The sequence below is a fragment of the Myxine glutinosa genome, chromosome 6 (genome assembly GCF_964187855.1).
Source record: "Myxine glutinosa chromosome 6, kmMyxGlut1.1, whole genome shotgun sequence".
Taxonomy (NCBI): Eukaryota; Metazoa; Chordata; class Myxini; order Myxiniformes; family Myxinidae; genus Myxine; species Myxine glutinosa.
This window is the reverse complement of record NC_136266.1, coordinates 169575635-169595757: the sequence shown is the minus strand read 5'-3', so window position 1 is coordinate 169595757 and position 20123 is coordinate 169575635. Positions and strand designations below refer to the sequence as shown.

General features: G+C 46.7%; 1 protein-coding gene across 4 annotated transcripts in view; it reads right to left on the bottom strand.

The window, feature by feature from the left end:
• LOC137412696 (solute carrier family 2, facilitated glucose transporter member 1) overlaps positions 1 to 20123 on the bottom strand; it is a 291913-nt gene that overhangs the window by 197043 nt on the left and 74747 nt on the right. For all 4 annotated transcript variants that reach the window (XM_078780873.1, XM_078780874.1, XM_068097988.2 and 1 more), the window contains one exon: positions 7022 to 7225. In XM_078780873.1, the coding sequence (XP_078636999.1) occupies positions 7022 to 7225 (204 nt within the window). The remainder of the gene's footprint in view (positions 1 to 7021; positions 7226 to 20123) is intronic.

Genomic DNA, 20123 nt, shown 5'->3' with positions numbered 1-20123 from the left:
TTGTTCGTTCTTCGTTCGCGATCACGCGGTTAGAAATGTATAATCTCTCCCCTGAACAACTATTTTCTCTCATATATTATAACACCCTTTTCTTCTTTTCCTACAAAAGGATGCTTTCGTCTTGCTCACCAAATCTATTCATTCCAAAAAATATATATAATACCATCTCTTACAGTTCCTCCTTTCTACATTCCCTAAACTATCCAGAACTCCATCCCTCCTCCAGTGTCCTCAAACGTATTTTTGACTCGAAGGTCTCAAACTCATTTTGCAAAAAATGTTCGTTTCCCATGAATCGTACACTTTTCAAAATCCAATCTCACCCCTCCCCTCCAAATCCTCCCCATCACCCATCCCTTTCAAATCTCCCCCCTTGCACCTTCCCTCCCCTCCCTCCTAAACTCCCCCCACACCCCTCCCCTCCGAGACTCTCCCTCGCTCCTCCCCTCCTAGACTCCCCTCTCACCCCTCCTCCTCAAAGCATCCTCCCTGCTTCTTCCTCCTTCCAACTTTCACCTTCATCTCCCCAAACCTTCTGCCTTGCTCTTCCCCCTCCTCAAATAACACCTCACTGTGCCTCACCCAATCTCCATCAAACCTTTTGTCCGCCCCATTCTTCCCTTTCTCCAAGCTATTCTGAAATCTCTGACACACCTTCAACAGCTCTCCCTACCTCTTCCTCCTCTTCCACATCTTGCCCTACCCCTCCCCCCCCCCCTGTTCTGGACCCGATGCTCCCCCTTCCTCTTCATTAACGGTATGGACCTCAAACATCCGGGGCCTTCGCTCAAACTTGACTGACCTCTCCATACAGGTTGCTTCTGACAAACCAGATGTGATCTGCTTAACAGAAACTTTCCTCCTTCATGATGTCTCTGATGCCTTGGTATCTCTCCCAGGTTACTCCCTCCTCCGGTATGATAGACCTGAGCCTCGTCCTGGAGGTGGGGTTGCTATCTTTATAAAAAACTCTCTTCCTCACTCGCCCTCCACTGCCCTCTCTCCACCTCACCCCCAGGAATACCTTTGGCTACGGCTTCCCCTTCGCTCCCACCTTTTGTTCATATGTGTGTTGTACCGTTCACCAATCAGCGATGACTCCATCTACATCTCACTGTCTGATAATATGGACCAACTTCTATCTACCCATCCCAACTCTCTCTTCCTCATATGTGGTGATTTCAATTGTCACCATGCCAGTTGGCTGGGTGTGGGTACCTCTCTCACCAGCCATGGCTCTTCAGCAAAGGACTTCTGCGACTCACTGGGACTGACACAATCTGTCAATTTCCCGACCCGGATCTCAGTCAACGGAGCATCTTCTCTTCTGGATTTGGTTATGACAAACTTCCCTGAAAATGTCTGCTGCTCTTCTTCTGCTCCAATCGGCTCATCTGATCATGTGCTTGTCAAAGTGGACATCTCTCTGACCATTCTCAGAGAGCCTCCTCAGCGTTGACGAGTCTGGCATTTCACTCAGGCCAACTGGCACGGTCTTCAAGCAGCCATCAATCATCTGGACTGGTCTCCCATCTCTACCGCCTCTGACATCAACTCATCCTGGGAATTCTTTCAAAGTAAATTGCTCTCTCTCATGCACAGATTTATACCATCTCGTCTTCAGTTGTCATACCCTTCCTCCCGTCCATGGTACACGGAATCTTGTGGTGAGGCTGTTGCCCTGAAACAACTTGCTTTCGTCTCCTGGAAAGCAAATCCAACGGAAGGAAATCTCATTTCCTTTCACAAAGCCCGAAACAAGTGTGTGTCCACCCTCAGGAGAGCCAGGAAACAATATCTCACCATTCTCAAGACCGAACTCTCTTATCTGTCTCCCTCTTCCAAATCCTGGTGGCGTCTGGTCAAATCTGTTTCTGGTGTTTGTTCCCCCTCCATCCCCTCCCTCACCTCAAACGGCTTAACGGCTGACTCCGCACGTGAAAAAGCTGAATGCCTCAACTCTGTGTTTGCCTCTAAATCTTGTGTCCCAAACCCATCCCTCTCTGTACCCACGGTACCCAGTCGTACCCAGCTGCTCCTGGACTCTGTGTCCTTTCCTCCTGACAAGGTGGAAAAGTTTCTGGCAACCCTCGACTCTGATTCTGCAACTGGTCCTGACGGCATCAGCCCACGGGTCCTAAAATCATGTTCTTCTGCACTTTCACTCCCTCTTTCTGTTCTCTTCACCCTCTCTTTTGCTCAAGGTCATCTGCCATCTGCTTGGAAATCAGCCAACATCACCGCTTTGCACAAAAAAGGTGCAAAAACAGATCCCAGCAACTACAGACCAATCAGCCTTCTCCCAATTATCAGCAAAGTCATGGAATCCATCATTGCTTCAGATATTAAATCTTTCCTCTTCTCCAATGGCTTGATCTCTGATCATCAATTTGGTTTCAGACCTGGTCACTCTACTCTGGACATGCTGCTTCTGCTTTCTCAACAATGGATGGAGGTCCTCAACGCCAAACAGGAAATTAGAGCTGTCTCCCTTGACATTTCACGTGCCTTCGATACGGTCTGGCACCCTGCTCTGCTCTCCAAACTCTCCTCCTTTGGTATCCATGGAAATCTCCACGCATGGCTGGCGGACTTCCCCTCTGGTCGTAGTCAACGTGTGGCCCTGAATGGGTTTCTCTCATCTCCTCTTCCTGTTCAGGCTGGAGTTCCCCAAGGTAGTGTTCTGGGCCCTGTGCTTTTTCTGGTCTTCATCAATGATCTCTCTGACTCTCTTGAAAATCCTCTCTATCTCTTTGCTGACGACTCTACTCTCTGTCGCTCCATTCCTCATCCCTCAGATCGGCAGTCTGCAGCCTCCTCACTCTCTGCAGACCTGGACAAAATCACAGACTGGTCAAACAAGTGGAACATGTCTTTCAATCCTGACAAATCTCACACTCTTACAATGTCTCTCCGAAAGGACCGACTGGACAACCCTCCCATCTACTTTCTCAACAATCCTCTCCAAGAAGTTCTGTCGCTCAAGCTTTTGGGTCTCACTATCTGCCATGATCTTTCTTGGGAAAACCACATTTCCAAGCTGGCCTCCAAAGCCAGTCGCCGACTGGGCATCCTCCGTCGTGCGAAGTCCTTCCTTGGCACACCTGAGCTCCTCACCACATACAAGGCTTTCATCCGCAGCTCAATGGAATACTGTTCCCCCCTCTGGGCTGGTGCTCCTGCCTCACACCTTGCTCGGCTTCACGCTGTTGAGGCCAAAGCTTTCAGAATCATTGGAATCTCCTGCGATGTAGTCAACGCCGAGGGCCTTTCACTCACTCACCGCAGGCAGGTTGGTGGTCTTTCTGTCTTCTACCGACTCCTCTCCGGCCTTGCTCCCCCAGCTCTCTCTGTGCTCTGTCCCCCCAATATTCCTTCAGGTCGCACAAGATCTGCCTGCAACCCTCTTCTGGTTAAACTGCCAAAGTCTAGGCTCTCTGCTCACCTTCACTCTTTCATTCCCCTTTTCTCCCGCCTCTGGAACAAACTCCCCCACTCCCTTCAATCCCACTCCTCCCTCCAGGTCTTTAAAACAGCTGTTCACCACCATCTCTTATCTTCCCCCATCGAAAACCTTGATCTTTTCTACCCCCGGTAATTCACCCCAGAGTCCTTGCAGTGTTCATATGTTTTAATCCTCTCCCACCTCCCCCCAAGTCCTCCCGATGTCCCTGCTCTCAAATGTTGTGTTTGTGTCCTTCCCCCTCTCTTTTGTGTCCTTCCCCCTCTCTCCCCATCTTGTCTACCGCTCCCCTTGTTTTTTGTGTTTTGTGTGTCGGTTTGTCTTTTTGTGTGATTAATGTTAGCTCTTTCACGAGCCTCGATCTTGTATACAAAAAAAAAAAAAAAAAATAAAAAAAAAAAATACCTATCTCATTCCAGTTTAATACCTGTCTGATTCAAGTTTAACACATTTCATTCCAGTTTAATAGCTATCTAATTCCAGTTTTATACCTATCTCATTCCAGTTTTATACCTATCTAATGCCAGTTTAATACCTATCTAATTCCAGTTTTATACCTATCTAATGCCAGTTTAATACCTATCTAATTCCAGTTTAATACCTATCTCATTCCAGTTTAATACCTGTCTGATTCAAGTTTAACACATTTCATTCCAGTTTAATAGCTATCTAATTCCAGTTTAATACCTATCTCATTCCAGTTTTATACCTATCTAATGCCAGTTTAATACCTATCTAATTCCAGTTTTATACCTATCTCATTCCAGTTTAACACTTATTTAATTCCAGTTTAATGCCAATCTCATCCAGTTTAATACCTATCTCATTCCAGTTTAATAGCTATCTAATTGCAGTTTAATACCTATCTCATCCAGTTTAATACCTATCTAATGCCAGTTTAATTACTATCTAATTCAAGTTTAATACCTATCTCATTCCAGTTTAATACCTATCTCATTCCAGTTTAATACCTATCTCATTCCAGTTTAATACCTATCTCATTCCAGTTGAATACCTATCTCATTCCAGTTTAATACCTATCTAATTCCAGTTTAATACCTATCTCATTCTAGTTTAATACCTATCTCATTTCAGTTTAATACCGATCTCATTCCAGTTTAATACCTATCTCATTCTAGTTTAATACCTATCTCATTCCAGTTTAATACCTATCTCATTCTAGTTTAATACCTATCTCATTTCAGTTTAATACCTATCTCATTCCAGTTTAATACCTATCTCATTTCAGTTTAATACCGATCTCATTCCAGTTTAATACCTATCTCAAATCCAGTTTAATACCTATCCCATTCCAGTTTAATACCTATCCCATTCCAGTTTAATACCTATCTAATTCCAGTTTAATACCTATCTCATTCTAGTTTAATACCTATCTCATTTCAGTTTAATACCGATCTCATTCCAGTTTAATACCTATCTCATTCCAGTTTAATACCTATCTCATTCCAGTTTAACACTTATTTCATTCCAGTTTAATAGCTACCTAATTCAAGTTTAATACCTATCTCATTCTCGTTGTATACCTATCTAATTCCAATTTAATAGCTATCTCATTCCAGTTTAATACCTATCTCATTCCAGTTTAATACCTATCTCATTCCAGTTTAATACCTATCTAATTCCAGTTTAATACCTATCTAATTCCAGTTTAATACCTATCTCATTCTAGTTTAATACCTATCTAATTCCAGTTTAATACCTATCTCATTCCAGTTTAACACTTATTTCATTCCAGTTTAATAGCTATCTAATTCAAGTTTAATACCTATCTCATTCTAGTTGTATACCTATCTCATTCCAGTTTAATACCTATCTCATTCCAGTTTAATACCTATCTCATTATAGTTGTATACCTATCTCATTCCAGTTTAATACCTATCTAATGCCAGTTTTATACCTATCTCATTCTAGTTTAATACCTATCTAATGCCAGTTTAATACCCATCTAATTCCAGTTTAATACCTATCTAATGCCAGTGTAATACCTATCTAATTCCAGTTTAATACCTATGTAATTGCAGTTTAATGCCTATCTAATTCCAGTTTAATACCTATCTAATTCCAGTTTAATGCCTATCTAATTCCAGTTTAATACCTATCTAATGCCAGTTTAATACCTATCTCATTCCAGTTTTATACCTATCTCATTCCAGTTTAATACCTATCTCATTCCAGTTTAATACCTATCTCATTCTAGTTGTATACCTATCTCATTCCAGTTTAATACCTATCTAATGCCAGTTTTATACCTATCTCATTCTAGTTTAATACCTATCTAATGCCAGTTTAATACCCATCTAATTCCAGTTTAATACCTATCTAATGCCAGTGTAATACCTATCTAATTCCACTTTAATACCTATGTAATTGCAGTTTAATGCCTATCTAATTCCAGTTTAATACCTATCTAATTCCAGTTTAATGCCTATCTAATTCCAGTTTAATACCTATCTAATTCCAGTTTAACACTTATCTCATTCCAGTTTAATAGCTATCTAATTCAAGTTTAATACCTATCTAAATCAACTTTAATACCTATCTAAATCAAGTTTAACACCATCTCATTCCAGTATGAACCTATCTCCCGTTTCTGCTGCAACTACGTTTCCAGAGACCATTCTCTGCATTAACTATTCCCTCACTGAAAGACCACTGCCATAATGTCTTCCTAACTCTCCTCTTCTTCGCTGTCCAGCTATGGCCCTTGGTTCTACATATATACTTCTGAAAAACTGTTCTGCACTTACTCTGTCTATATTCTTCCTTATCTTAAGCATCCCTATCAAATCCCCTCGTAATCCCTTCTTTGTGATGTGGAATGTCATGTCTCCTTCTGCCACTCTTCATAGATGAGTCTAGCTAGCCCCGGAATCAATCTAGTTGCTCTATGCAACTCTATGGACAGACAAACACTATTCTAGACGACTTTTCCCTATGGGTTATGCAGTAAAAAGCATCAAAACAAGTGACTTAAACAGTTTTTTAAAAACTCTACTGATGTAATTTTCTTGGAATATTTTGAGAAAGACAATAAAAGAGTATGGGGTCCATTTATCACAGTGTCTTTCACACATCATTTTACGCATTATATGAATCCGACAAGATAGGGCAGAGGTAGTGCATTTGCCATTGAACTGCCAGAGGTAGTGCAGGTTTGATTAATTTATTGACCATCTATAATGTATTGGACACATGATTTCAGGCAGTGGTTTGCACTAAAATGGGCATTCTTGTCATTGGGTCATTACGTTGTGGACCTGCCTACCAGCGTTGATTGCTGGTGGATGTTCCGTCAAAGTTGGCGAGTTATTTAGCAACACACTGGCCCAATTCCAAATGACTACCGAATTGACATTGAGGAAGAACTGCTTCAGCTGCACAGCCACATCCTGCAGAAACGATGCAACCAGCAGTCAGGTGATGCACTGAAATTGATGCATGGACTGGTCACATTGTTCCTAAAAGTCTTCCTCGAATAATAAAACAGTTACGATAAGCAAAATTCTCCATAAAGAGCTTAAAAGGATTTTTTCTTACCTCAACTGTTGGGAAGCACATTCCCACTAAGAAGTTAAAGGTCCAGTTGGAAAAGCCAGCCAGGGCAAGTGCTGAAGGCCTTGCGCTTTGGTTGAAGAGTTCAGCTGCAAGGAACCATGGGATAGGACCTGGACCGATCTCAAACAGAGCCACAAAGCCAAAGATGGCCACCATGGACACATAACCCATCCAGTTTATGTGTTCCTATTCAGAAAGGAAAAAAACAATATTACAACTTAAAAATTGTAAATTTATATCTCACAAAGATTATTACGAGACAAATTAGCAACGCACTTCTGCACGTCGTCATCGTGCATGGTGAGTTTGGTGCAGTCTGTGTTATGTTGCATGTGTCATCTATGTTGCATGGGTTTTAATTTGTACGGTACCATAGAGAGAGTGGCCAATTCATAACCATTCAATCTCTTTTCCAACAATCATACATAAGTAAAGTATTTGAATGCTTCATCAATGAACAACTTCTCAACAATCTGGAGGACAATGAACTTCTCACTGACTGCCAGTATGGCTTTCGCTATTCTTGCTCTACTGTTGATCTGCTATCCTTAATTACGGTTCATACCAACAGGGCAATGGAGCTCAAGGGTGAAGCTCTATTAGTTGCTTTGGATATCTCAAAAGCCTTTGATAAAGTTTGGCACAGGGGCCTGCTCCACAAGCTTTAGTCACATGGTGTATCTGGAGTGATGCATTCAATCATCTCAGCTTTCCTCACAAATCGCAAGATGAAGGTGGTACATGAGGATCAATCTTCTCCTACTTGCTCCATCAATTCTGGTGTTCCACAGGGTTCTGTCCTTGGTCCTACATTGTTCCTTGTTTATATCAATGATCTTCCTGATATTGTTCTGTCTCAGCTAGCCATGTATGCTGATGATTCCTCACTCTACTGTACATCTGCTGATTCACTCAATGCCACTGGTGAATTCCCTCTTGAAGTTTCTGCAATCCGGATTTGATGATTCCCACGGATCGTTCGGCCAAGCCATTTGAAGCCTGGTGATGTGGGCTGACAAACTTATGTTTGATGCCGTTCCAACGTGTGAACTCGGCAAACTCGGAACTGGAAAAACACGTACCGTTATCACTCACGATCATCCTGGGCAGACCATGAGTGGCGAAACAGCGTCTGAGTCTGTCGATGACAATGGCTGACATAGTACCATGCGTCACATAGGCATCGATCCATTTTGTGTGCGCGTCCGTAATTATTAGAATCATGCTGCCGTTAAGAAGCCCGGCATAATCGAGATGTAGGCGATGCCACGGTTCGCTGGGCCATTCCCAGGGACGCAGGTGTATTCCGGGTGCTCTGGCAGGGGTAACAATGTTGAACATGATGTTCGATATCAGCATCAAGATTCGGCCACCACACATAGTTTCTAGCGAGTGACGTCATCTTCACAATCCCAGGGTGACAGTCATGGATTTCATCCATGACCCTGGAATGCAGATTTTCCGGGATCACGACACGACATCCCCAGAGTAGGCAACCATTTTCCACGCTGAGTTCGTTTTTACGTGCTTTAAAAGCCGCAAAATCTGGGTCACCCTCAGGTAGCAAATGCCATCCAAGCTGTACAGCCTGGACAGTTCTGGACAGAACGGGGTCTCGTCGAGTATGAGTGCGGATCTGGTGGGAATCGACAGCACAATCTGCCAGATGATCATCAGTGCGATAATGGATATTGGTGTAGGTGAATCATCAACGGATTCTGGAAGGGGTAACCGACTCATGGCATCTGCATTTGTGATAGACGAACCGGGCTTATAACATATGGTGTAGTCATAAGCAGCGAGAAACAGGGACCAGCGGATGATCCTGGGCGGTAGTGTGTCAGATGTCGCCTTAGTTGGACCAAACAGACTGATCAGCGGCTTGTGATCAGTGCGAATCGTGAAATGGTGTCCAAGAAGGTACTGGCGAAATTTGCTGACGCCGAAAACGATTCCCAATCCTTCCTTGTCAAGTTGGGAATAGTTCTTCTCTGCCGGGGACAACGTTCTGGATGCAAATGCAACAGGTCTTTCCGTACCATCAGGCATCACATGTGATAATACACTCCATACCGACAGGCATCGCATGTCAGCACAAGATCCTTCTCTGGATCAAAATGAACGAGAACATTGGACGATTTGAGCAGATCCTTGGAGGTCTGGAATGCTGATTGTTCAGTGGACACCCATCTCCAGGAGACTCCTTTCCTCAAAAGCCAATAAAGGGGGCCCATAACGTCGGTCATATTCGGGATGTAACGATCATAGAACTGAAGCAAACCGAGGTATGACTTCAATTTGGTCACGTCTCGTGGAGCAGGAGCATCCTTGATAGCTCGGACTTTCTCATCTGTCGGGTGTAGATCCTCGGCATCAATCGTATGACCCAGGCAAGTGACTGATGGCACCATAAACTTGCACTTGTCTCGACGCAAACGTAGGCCGGAGTCCGAAATCTTCTTCAGAACTCTATCCAGGTTTTGTAGATGTTCCGCGTCCGTACGACCAGTAACCAGAATATCATCCTGGTGACAAACGACGTTGCATTCGGCGGCAAACAAACTGTCCATGACACGCTGATAAATTCCAGGTGCAGATTTCACTCCAAAACTGAGTCGGTGGTACCTGTACAACCCACGATGCGTGTTGATGGTAAGATACTGCTTCGAATTCTCGTCCAAGCAGAGCTGTAGATAGGCGGATTTGAGATCCAGTTTCGTAAAAGTCTTGCCTCCCGTGAGACGAGCATAGAGGTCTTCGATCCTCGGGATTGGATATTTATCCAATGAAGAACACTTGTTCACGGTAATTTTATAATCTCCACATATGCGGATGGACTGGGCCGATTTTATGACCGGAATGATGGGCGCCGCCCATTCGGCGTACTGAATTTGCTCGACGATCCCCAGATTTTCAAGATGATCCAGTTCCTTGTCAATCCGCTCCCGCAGGGCGAAAGGGACTGGGCAAGCTCTGCAAAATATAGGATTGGCATCCCGGTCAACACTGAGTTCAGCCGTATGTCCTTTCAAGGTTCCAAGCTCATCCTTGAAGACATCCGGGTACATATCTAGCACATTTTTGAGTGTGTATGCTGCGGTAGGAGAAACGTTGGCTGCCCAGAGTTGATGAATGCTTTTCCACTTCAGTCGAATTATGCTTAACCAGTTCCTGCCGAGTAAGGAAGGGCCCTTTCCAGGAATGACGATCAGGGGTAGGTGAAACTCACGGTTATCGTAGCCCACCGTGACGTCACATGTACCGCAGGGAACAATCTTCTCACCTGTATAGGTGGAGAGTCCATAGGTAGTAGGTTTCAGATGGGGTCGGTCAGCATCACTCCACAGGTTTGTGAAAACAGCATGGCTGATGAGCGAGGTGGCCGCACCAGTGTCGACCTCCATTTGCAATGGTCGATTGTTGACGACAACAGTGGCAAGAGGAGGGTCCTGCTTATGGTGAGAATCAATATGAAACAGGTCACATGATTCTGAGTTGTGGGAAACAGAGCTCACCTGGTCAAGCTCAGGTTCCTCCGAACCGATAAACTGATGAATCTTCTTGTCAGCAGCTTTCCCTTTCCCCGATTTGCGAGTGATGCAAGCTGGAGCAATATGGCCAGTTTTCGAACAGAAATGGCAGGTTGCATTTCTGAACCGACACGTCTCCGGAGGGTGCTTTCCGTTGCACCGAAAACTGGTTTGAGACTGCACTGGCTTCTGACGAGGAGCCTTGTTCCAACGTTTTGGCTGAACATGATCCAACCGATTCACAGCAGGGCTGGTATCAGATGAGCGAGTGGCACCGATGCTTGTAGCATTGCGTTCAGCACTTTCCATGGAAATGGCGGTGTCTCTGGCATTTTGGAACGTCAGTCTTCCCTCAGCAAGCAGGCGTCTATGAGTGCGGTCATCGGACATACAATGTTCCTTCAAAGCGGCCTTGAGCTCTGCATACGTGAGCTCCTGGATTGTCCGAGGCCGAATCAGGTTTTTAACGAGTGTGAACGTCTCACCCCCGCAAACGGACAGGAAGACGGCCTTCATCCGGGCTTCCGTCGTGATGCCGTTCGCCTCGAAGTAAAAAGAAAACCGCTCAGAATACGTGTCAAAATCCCCCTCATGAGGGTCGAATTCAGCGACATGGCTGAAAGAAGTCATGGTCTAGATGTTTATCCTCGTCGCCATGTAAGGTATCTCGACAGACTACGATCGATTGTAGCACACGTTTATTGACTCGGTACAGGCCCGATTCACCGCAGTGCCATCCGAGCTGGGCCGTAACTTCCGGAAAAACCGAAATAAACCCGCGGTCACGGTGTAGGGATACAACGGTGAATATTTGCAGCTTCATACATGACAATATTGTTGTGGAAAACCAATCAGGTCCACACAACTTTCGTCCAACTTGTGGTTTAATTCCATTTAGATCATGACATCATCCTGTAATGCAGGAAATGCAATAAGTATACGATGTGGCATCACATGGGACCATTCATAACATTCAATGCAAGCAAGCTGAATATTCTATGCTGGCGTACCGTTAGCGAGTCTACCAGATGTAACGTGTCACAGGAAAAGTCTCGGAGCACCGTCCGCAGCAGCGGGTCTTTTAGTCACGCCCCTAGCGGTGTCAACGAGCAGCGAGTATCACCCCGGGTTCAGTACGAATATGATTTCACTACATTCACCCCCCCCCCCCCCCCCCCGTCAGAATTATACGGCAGTGCGGCTAGAAGCGAGCGAGCGCCAGCACGAACAGGGTGCGGAACATCAGTCGACCCAACCGTATCGGGCCGGGCGGCGAATTTCTCTGCCAGCACGCGTCCGAAATTCCCCGGGTACGGCATCACGTATCCCTGTGTCCCCGGCGTCGGAGGCGCCATCAGGGTCGGGTGACGAAGGGGGTAACTCCAAGTCGTCGGGCCCAGGTAGACCCGGCGAGGGAAGGGTCGGTAGACTTTCGGCGATGGGAGCGTCGGGAGAGGCCATAGTCTCATAGATGGGTTCGATCGGTCCGTCCGATTCCCTACTCAGGTCGGCGACCCCGCAAGGGGCAAGGTGACGGACGGAGACAGTTGTCTCATGGCCATCAGCCGTCATCACACGAGCATGCTCAGGATTAGCCTGGAGAATCTGCACTTTGTCCACTAGGGGGTCGTACTTGCTCGCGCGAACCGCCCGTTTAAGGTAGGCCGGCCCGGGCCCAGCGAGCCAACTGGGCAAAGACCGTATACACCCCGTGCTCCTGGGGTGGTGGAAAAGTCGCTCGTGGGGAGTTTGGTTGGTTGCCGTACACAGGAGAGCCCTGATCGAGTTCAACGCCGCAGGTAGCGACCAAGCCCATTTATCGAGGCCCCGGCCGAGGGTCCGGAGGTTGAGCATGACGGCCCTCCAGATAATCCCGTTGAAGCGTTCGATCTGCCCATTAGCCTGGGGTCTGTACGGCGTGGTGTAACTAGAAGCAATGTTATTTTGGAGCAGATAGCCGCGCATCTCCTGAGACAAGAAGACCGCACCCCGGCCGGTATGGACATAGGCCGGGTACCCGAACATTGAGAACAAGTTCTGTAAGCATCGCATCACCGTGGCAGCAGTCATGTCCGCACACGTATAAGCAAAGGGGAATCGCGAGTACTCATCGACGATAGTGAGCAGATAGCGAGAGCTGCTCGACACCGGCAATGGGCCCTTGAAATCCATCGCCAAGCGTTCCCACGGCCGCGTAGCCTTAACCAGAGTCCCCATGGGAGGGTTATAGAAACGCGGTTTGATTTCCGCGCAGATAGCGCAGTCGCGACAGATACGGCGGATATCGTCAATCGAGTATGGGAGATTGCCACGCCGCACAAAATGAGCGAAACACGTTACGCCGGGATGGCCCGCAGTGGCATGCAGCACACGTAGGCCCTCCAAAGAGGTGATACCCGCGCATGTAGCTGGTCGTGATAAGGCATCGGCGGCCCGGTTATCCTTCCCCGGGCGATATTTGATGGTGTAACAGAAGTCGGCGAGTTCGATACGCCAGCGAGTGATTTTCTCATTCTTAATGCGCTGGGCGTGTAAGGTGTCGTACATGAACGCAACGCTTTGCTGGTCCGTGATGATTTGGAAGCACCGCCCGAGTAAGTACGGGCGCCATCGCCGAATAGACTCGACGATCGCATACGCTTCCTTTTCGACGGACGAGTGTCTCCGCTCAGCGGGGGTAAGAGTCCGTGAAAAGAAAGCCACGGGACGCCCTCCTTGGGAGAGGGTCGCTGCGATAGCCTGATCCGAGGCGTCACTTTCGAAGACGAAAGATCCGCTCTCGTCGATTGTCGCCACGGCGGCCCGGGCGATGTCGGCCTTAAGGCCTTCAAAGGCCGCCAATGCGGCCGGACTCAGCGGGAAGGTGTCGCAGGCCATGAGGGGGCGAAGTTTCGCGGAGAAATTTTGCACCCATTTGGAGTAATGGGCGAATAGCCTGAGGCCGCGCTTCAGGGACGCCCGATCACAGGGAGGGGCCATGTCGAGCAAAGGTCGCAGACGCTCCTTATCCGGAGCGACAGAGCCATGGGTCACGGTGTACCCCAGAAGATCTATCGTGCGTAGGAGTATTGGCACTTATCCTCGTTCATAGTTAAGTGATACCTCTGCGCGACCTCAAGGAAGCGCTTCAGATTAGCATCATGGTGCCCTTGGTCATATCCACAAACCGTAAGATTATCGAGGTAGACGAAAACATCGGTTAAGTGCTCCCACGCAATGAGGTCATCCATGGCCCTCTGGAAACAAGAGACCCCGCTCGTTACCCCAAAAGGCAATCGAGTAAATTGGTACAACCGCTGCCCCGACTCAAAAGCGGTATAGATACGATCCGCCCTAGAGATAGGGATTTGGTGGTACGCACTATGGAGATCGAGAGTGCTATAGACCGAATACTGGGACACCTGTTGCACCAGCGCGTCCATCCCCGGAAGGGGGTAGGCATCCAGCTGTGTAAAGCGGTTAATCGTTTGGGAATAGTCGATTACCATGCGTCTGCGGTGGGCCTCGCTGCGCACCACCAAGACCTGGGCGCGCCACGGCGACCTGCTAGGTTCTATGATGCCGTCTTTCAAGAGCTGAGCCGTTTCGTCCGCAATGAATTGCATGTCTGCGCGAGAGTAGCGCCGTGATTTCACCGCGACAGGGGTACAGTCGGAGGTTAGATTGGGGAACAGCGAAAGCGGCTGGATGTCCATTTTCGCTAGGGCGCACACCGCAAGCGCGTCGTCCGCCCCCACAACAAGCGTGTCAGGCCCACCAAACTCCATTACCAGACGTCCATGCAGTTTAAGAAAATCGTGTCCTAACAGAATATCAGCACATAAAGCGGGTAAAACCATAAGGTGTACATCAGGAAAATCCCGTCCCTTTAGCACGAGTTTCAATCGGCATTCCCCCTTCGTGCTGAGTCGAAGCCCCTGGGAAGCCATGAAGATCCGTCTCGTAGACCTCCGGATCCGCCATCCATGCCTGAGCACAAGTCGCTGGTCGATAAAACTATCCGTAGACCCTGTATCCACCAAGGCCCGAACACAATGGCCTTCGACCATGAGGGGAATAAGGGCTTGAGCCAGGCCGGACGAGCCTGCTGGGAGTGGGACTGAACCCCCCTATGGGTCGGACAAGCCTCGCGGGTGGATCCTATGCCAGCAGCAGTTTTGCGGTCGTGGCCGGAGTATGCGTTGTCCATGGGGAATCCATTAATGCCATCAGAGGGCTTTCCCAAGCATTCCGGTATTTCGCGATTCAAAATCTGACAATTTTGACGGGAAAAGGCCTCCGTAGTATTTGAAAACGCCTTTTGACACTTTTGGCAGGAAAAGGCCTCCGTAGTATTCGAAATCGCCTTTTCCGGGGTGAGGGCCACCGTTAGCTCGTGGAGGACACGAGGAGAACGTTCCGCTGGGGCTTGGCGAGGCTTCAAAGCCCCTTGCGTGGCCCGGAGTTTGGTCAAGGACACGTACTTCGTGCCCGATTGAGGATGAGACTGTGGTGGCTGTCCGGTGACGCCCGCCAAGGACGTCTGAGCGCCCAGGGGCCCGCAGAGAGGGGCCCTGCCCTTCGAAGCCGGGTAAGGCGCCGGGTTTCGGGCTCGGCTCGCAGGCTCCACAATGAGCCCATTCAAGGTCGCCGCGACTGCGCGACCGCGACCGCGCGATTCAATGAGCCGCGAGCCGCGTGCCGTTTTCCTGCACACTTTCACGTAATGTCCCTTTTGCGAGCACAAATGGCATATAGCGTCTCGTGCCGGACACACGGGCCGGGCATGACGTGGCCCCCCACAGAAAAAGCATGCGGCCCCGCGTAAGGCCTTGGGTCTGGCCGTAGCGGCAGCCGTCAGGACTGGATCTTCCTCCGGAGCATCCCGGAGTTCCGCGAGCAGGTCCGCGTCCTCGGCGGTAGCACTCTCCGGCCGGGCGTGTAGTGTAGTTCCCGCCAAGAGGCGCGTGCGATCATAGGTGGTCGATTGCATCCGCGCTTCGGTGTATACTTTCCCTTGCTCGAGTGCCATAGCGAAGGTCAGGTCGGTCTTCTCTAGGAGCTTGAGCCTTAGTTCCTGGGAGGAGACCCCTGCAATAAAGGCATCTAAAAGAAGATCATCCTGAGACTGCGCGGGAGTCCGTGGCTCCTTGATGCTGTCCAGCAAGAGCTGCCGGAGCTCCTGGGCGTAGTGGTCCATCGCCTCGTTGGGTTGCTGACGTCGCGTTAGCAGCAAATATCGTGCATACACCGGGCTTTTTTCCTTTATGTACAGCCGTTTGAGCTCCGCGATCGAGAGGTCGTACGTCGCGAATTGAGCGATGGAATTGTACACCTTGTAGTCGATTTTTGAATGAAGCGTTGCTAGCTTCGCGGCAGCCGTCGGCGCGGTCTCAGGCTCCTCGAAATGATTCTCCAATGTTCTGAGCCAGTGCTTCAGTTGCAAGCCACCATCCGGGGCTTGCGGGTCGGCGCAGAATATGGCAACCGCCAGCCATGTCGGTAGATATAAATGGAATTAAGTGTTGTGGAAAACCAATCAGGTCCACACAACTTTAGTCCAACTTGTGGTTTAATTCCATTTAGATCATGACATCATCCTGTAATGCAGGAAATGCAATAAGTATACGATGTGGCATCACATGGGACCATTCATAACATTCAATGCAAGCAAGCTGAATATTCTATGCTGGCGTACCGTTAGCGAGTCTACCAGATGTAACGTGTCACGGGAGAAGTCTCGGAGCACCGTCTGCAGCAGCGGATCTTATAGTCACGCCCCTAGCGGTGTCAACGAGCAGCGAGCATCACCCCGGGTTCAGTACGAATACGATTTCACTACAAATATGTCATGTGGTATGGGCGCTATCTTGGAAAAAAAACCTTCAACTTTTCCCCCTCTATGTCTCCGAAACGGCTCAATGGAGAAAATTGATTCATGGCTCATTCTAAAGAACTCAAAAAAAGCATTGGGACCAAAAATATATATTCATCAAGATAACCAAAAGTGCCAACATTTTGACATGATAGGTCACGTGGTTTGGCCGCCATATTGTTTTTCATGAAAAACACTAAAAACCGTTTTTCTCCGAAACGGCTGAACAGATTGAGCCCAAGCTTTGCAGGCACGATCGCATGCCCAAGATGAACAAATAATCCCAAGGCAGTGACAACATAGGTTACACAGTTTAGGAGTTATGATGTTTTGAAGCATAAACTTAAAAACCTATCTGCTCCCTCATTTTTGAAGATATCGAGTGGAAAATTTACACTTATCTTCCCCATGTGGAGATGCTCAAATGATCTTTTGGAATTTGCGTCAAGTCACATGGTTTGGCAGGAATATATAAATGAATGAAAATCTTTAAAAACTTTCTATCTCTTGAACCGCTGCGTTGATTGACCTGAAACTCCAATGTAATGTAGCTGTCATCAAGGGGAATAAGTGTTTAAAATGTCAACATGATTGGTTGTACGGTCTGGAATCCAGAAGTTGTAATTTTTGGAAGAAGAAACTCTCCATTTATTCTTCTCAGGCCATGTGAATGATTGTGCCACCGCCATTTTTCAGATGTATTTCCTTTAAAAATCATTTTCTCTGCAGTCGTTGGACCGATTGAAAGGAAATGTGGTCTTTCTGTCTTCTACCGACTCCTCTCCGGCCTTGCACCCCCAGCTCTCTATGTGCTCTGTCCCCCAAATATTCCTACAGGTCGCACAAGATCTGCCAGCAACCCTCTGATGGTTAAATGCCGAAATCTCGGCTCTCTGCTCACCTTCACTCTTTCATTCCTCTTTTCTCCCACCTCTGGAACAAACTCCCTCACTCCCTTCAATCCCACTCCTCCCTCCAGGTCTTTAAAACAGCTGTTCACCACCATCTCTTATCTTCCCCCATCCAAAACCTTGATCTTTTCTACCCCCGCTAATTCACCCCAGATCCACCTTGTTTGAAATTCCAACTTCTTTCCTGGAAGTCCTGGCAGTGTCCATATGTTTTATACCTCTCCCACCGCCCCCTTCCCACGCCCCCCTCCCCCCCAAAGCCCTCGCCCTCTCTCAGATCTCTCGATGTCTCCATGTCTCTCGGTCCCTGCTCTCAAATGTTGTGTTTGTGTCCTTCCCCCTCTCTCCCCATCTTGTCTACCGCTCCCTATGTTATATGTTTTATGTGTCGGTTTGTCTTTCTGTGTGATTAATGTTCGCTCTTTCACGAGGCTCGACCTTGTATACAAAAAAAAAAAAAAAAAAAAAAAAAAAAATTTCACCATAGGAGCAACTCCGCTTGTAGAATATTTTAATGGTAATTATGATGTCATAGGTCATGTGGCGCCATCTTGGAAAACTCGAAAAAATTTGCACCTCGACATCTCCAAAAGCGCTGTGCAGAAAATATTGAGATGTGGCTAATTGTAAATAACTCTCCATGCAGAACAACGTATGTGAATGATGATGTCACAGGTGCCTCCATTATGACGTCATAATTCGACAAATAAAAAAACCATCCGATCAGGATTAAATTTCTTGAGCATCATCTAGGTATAAATTTATGCAGAAAAAAATAATAATGATGTCGTAGGTCACGTCGTTCGGCCGCCATATTGTTTTAAGAGAAAAGCCTTAAAACCACTAAAAACCCATTTTCTCCAAAACGGCTTAATGGATTGAGGCCAAACTTTGCATGCATAATCGCATACCCATAATGAACAAAAAGTTCAGCGACTATGATGTCATAAGTCACATGGTTTAGGAGCTATGACATTTTGAAGCATAAATCTTTAAATAAAGCATAAACCTCCTACCTCATTTTTGATCATATCGAGTGGAAACTTCACAATTATGTTCCCCATGTCTGCCTGCTAAAGTGACCCTTTATTTATTTATTTATTTATTTATTTATTGTATACAAGACCGAGGCTCATGTAAGATCTGACATTAAACACAAAAAACATAAACGGACACATAAAACATATAATAAAGCGAGCGGGAGACAAGATGGGGAGAGAGAAGGAAGCACACAAGCCCAACAACAGTAGAGAACAGGGGCATCAGGAGATCCGTGGAAGGGAGAGGGCGAGGGGTGTGGGGGCGGGGGGGGGGTGAGAGTACACGGTATAAAACAAATTGACACTACTAGGAATTTCAGGAATGAAGTCGGAGATTGAAAGAGGTGGATTTGGGGTGTATGGGGGTAGAAAAGATCAAGGTTTTGGATAAGAGATGGTGGTGCACAGCTGTTTTAAAGACCAGGAGGGAGGAGTGGGATTGAAGAGAGTGTGGAAGTTTGTTCCAGAGGCGAAAGAAAAGAGGAATGAAGAGTGAAGGTGAGCAGAGAGTCTTGACCTTTTGGAATTCGCGATAGCTCACATCGATTGGCAGCAATAAATAATTAAATGAAAATCTTTAAAAAACGATAACTCTTGAACCGCTTTATTGATAGACGTGAAACTTTAAAATAAAGTAGAATAGTACCCATGAGTCCTTTATAATAGCACCCATGATGAACAAAAAGTTTAGGGGTGCTGACGTCGTCGGTCACATGGTTTGGGAGCTATAATTTTTTGAAGCATAAACCTTTAAAACCTACCTCCACCCTCATTTTGATAATATTGAGTGGAAACTTCACACATATGTTCCCCATGTCTGAGTGTTAAAATGACCTTTTGGAATTTGCGATAGGTCACATGGTTTGGCAGCGATAAATAATTCAACAGGGATCTTTAAAACCTTGTATCTATTGAACTGCTTCATTGATCGATGTGAAACTTTAAAGTAATGTAGAAGGCATCAAGGGGAATAAATGTAATAAATTTCAGTATGATTGGTTATTCAGTTTGGCAGCCATAAATAATTTGAGAGGACAATTAAAAATATATTTTGAACCACGTGATTGATCAACCTGAAACTTTAACCTCATGTAGATGTCATCAATTGGAATAAGTGTTTAAATTTTCAGCATGATTGGTTGTACGGTTGAGAAGGTAAAAGTTTTTATTCTGTGAAGAAGAAGAAATGCTACAAATTATCATCTCCAACCTTGTGACTTTTTGGTGTAAGTTTAATTATGATGAAAGTGAGGTTGTATTAAAGCAAGGTTGTATCAAAGTGGGGCTGTATCAAAGCATGTCCGATGAAAGCAGTGTTGTATCAAAGCGGTGTTGTATCAAAGCGGTGTTGTATCAAAGCGGTGTTGTATCAAAGTGGGGTTGTATCAAAGCGGTGTTGTATCAAAGCGGTGTTGTATCAAAGCGGTGTTGTATCAAAGCGGTGTTGTATCAAAGTGGGGTTGTATCAAAGTGGGGTTGTATCAAAGTGGGGTTGTATCAAAGTGGGGTTGTATCAAAGTGGGGTTGTATCAAAGTGGCGTTGTATCAAAGCGGTGTTGTATCAAAGTGGGGTTGTATGAAAGCAGTGTTGTATCAAAGCGGTGTTGTATCAAAGCGGTGTTGTATCAAAGCGGTGTTGTATCAAAGCGGTGTTGTATCAAAGCGGTGTTGTATCAAAGCTGTGTTGTATCAAAGTGGGGTTGTATCAAAGTGGGGTTGTATCAAAGTGGGGTTGTATCAAAGTGGGGT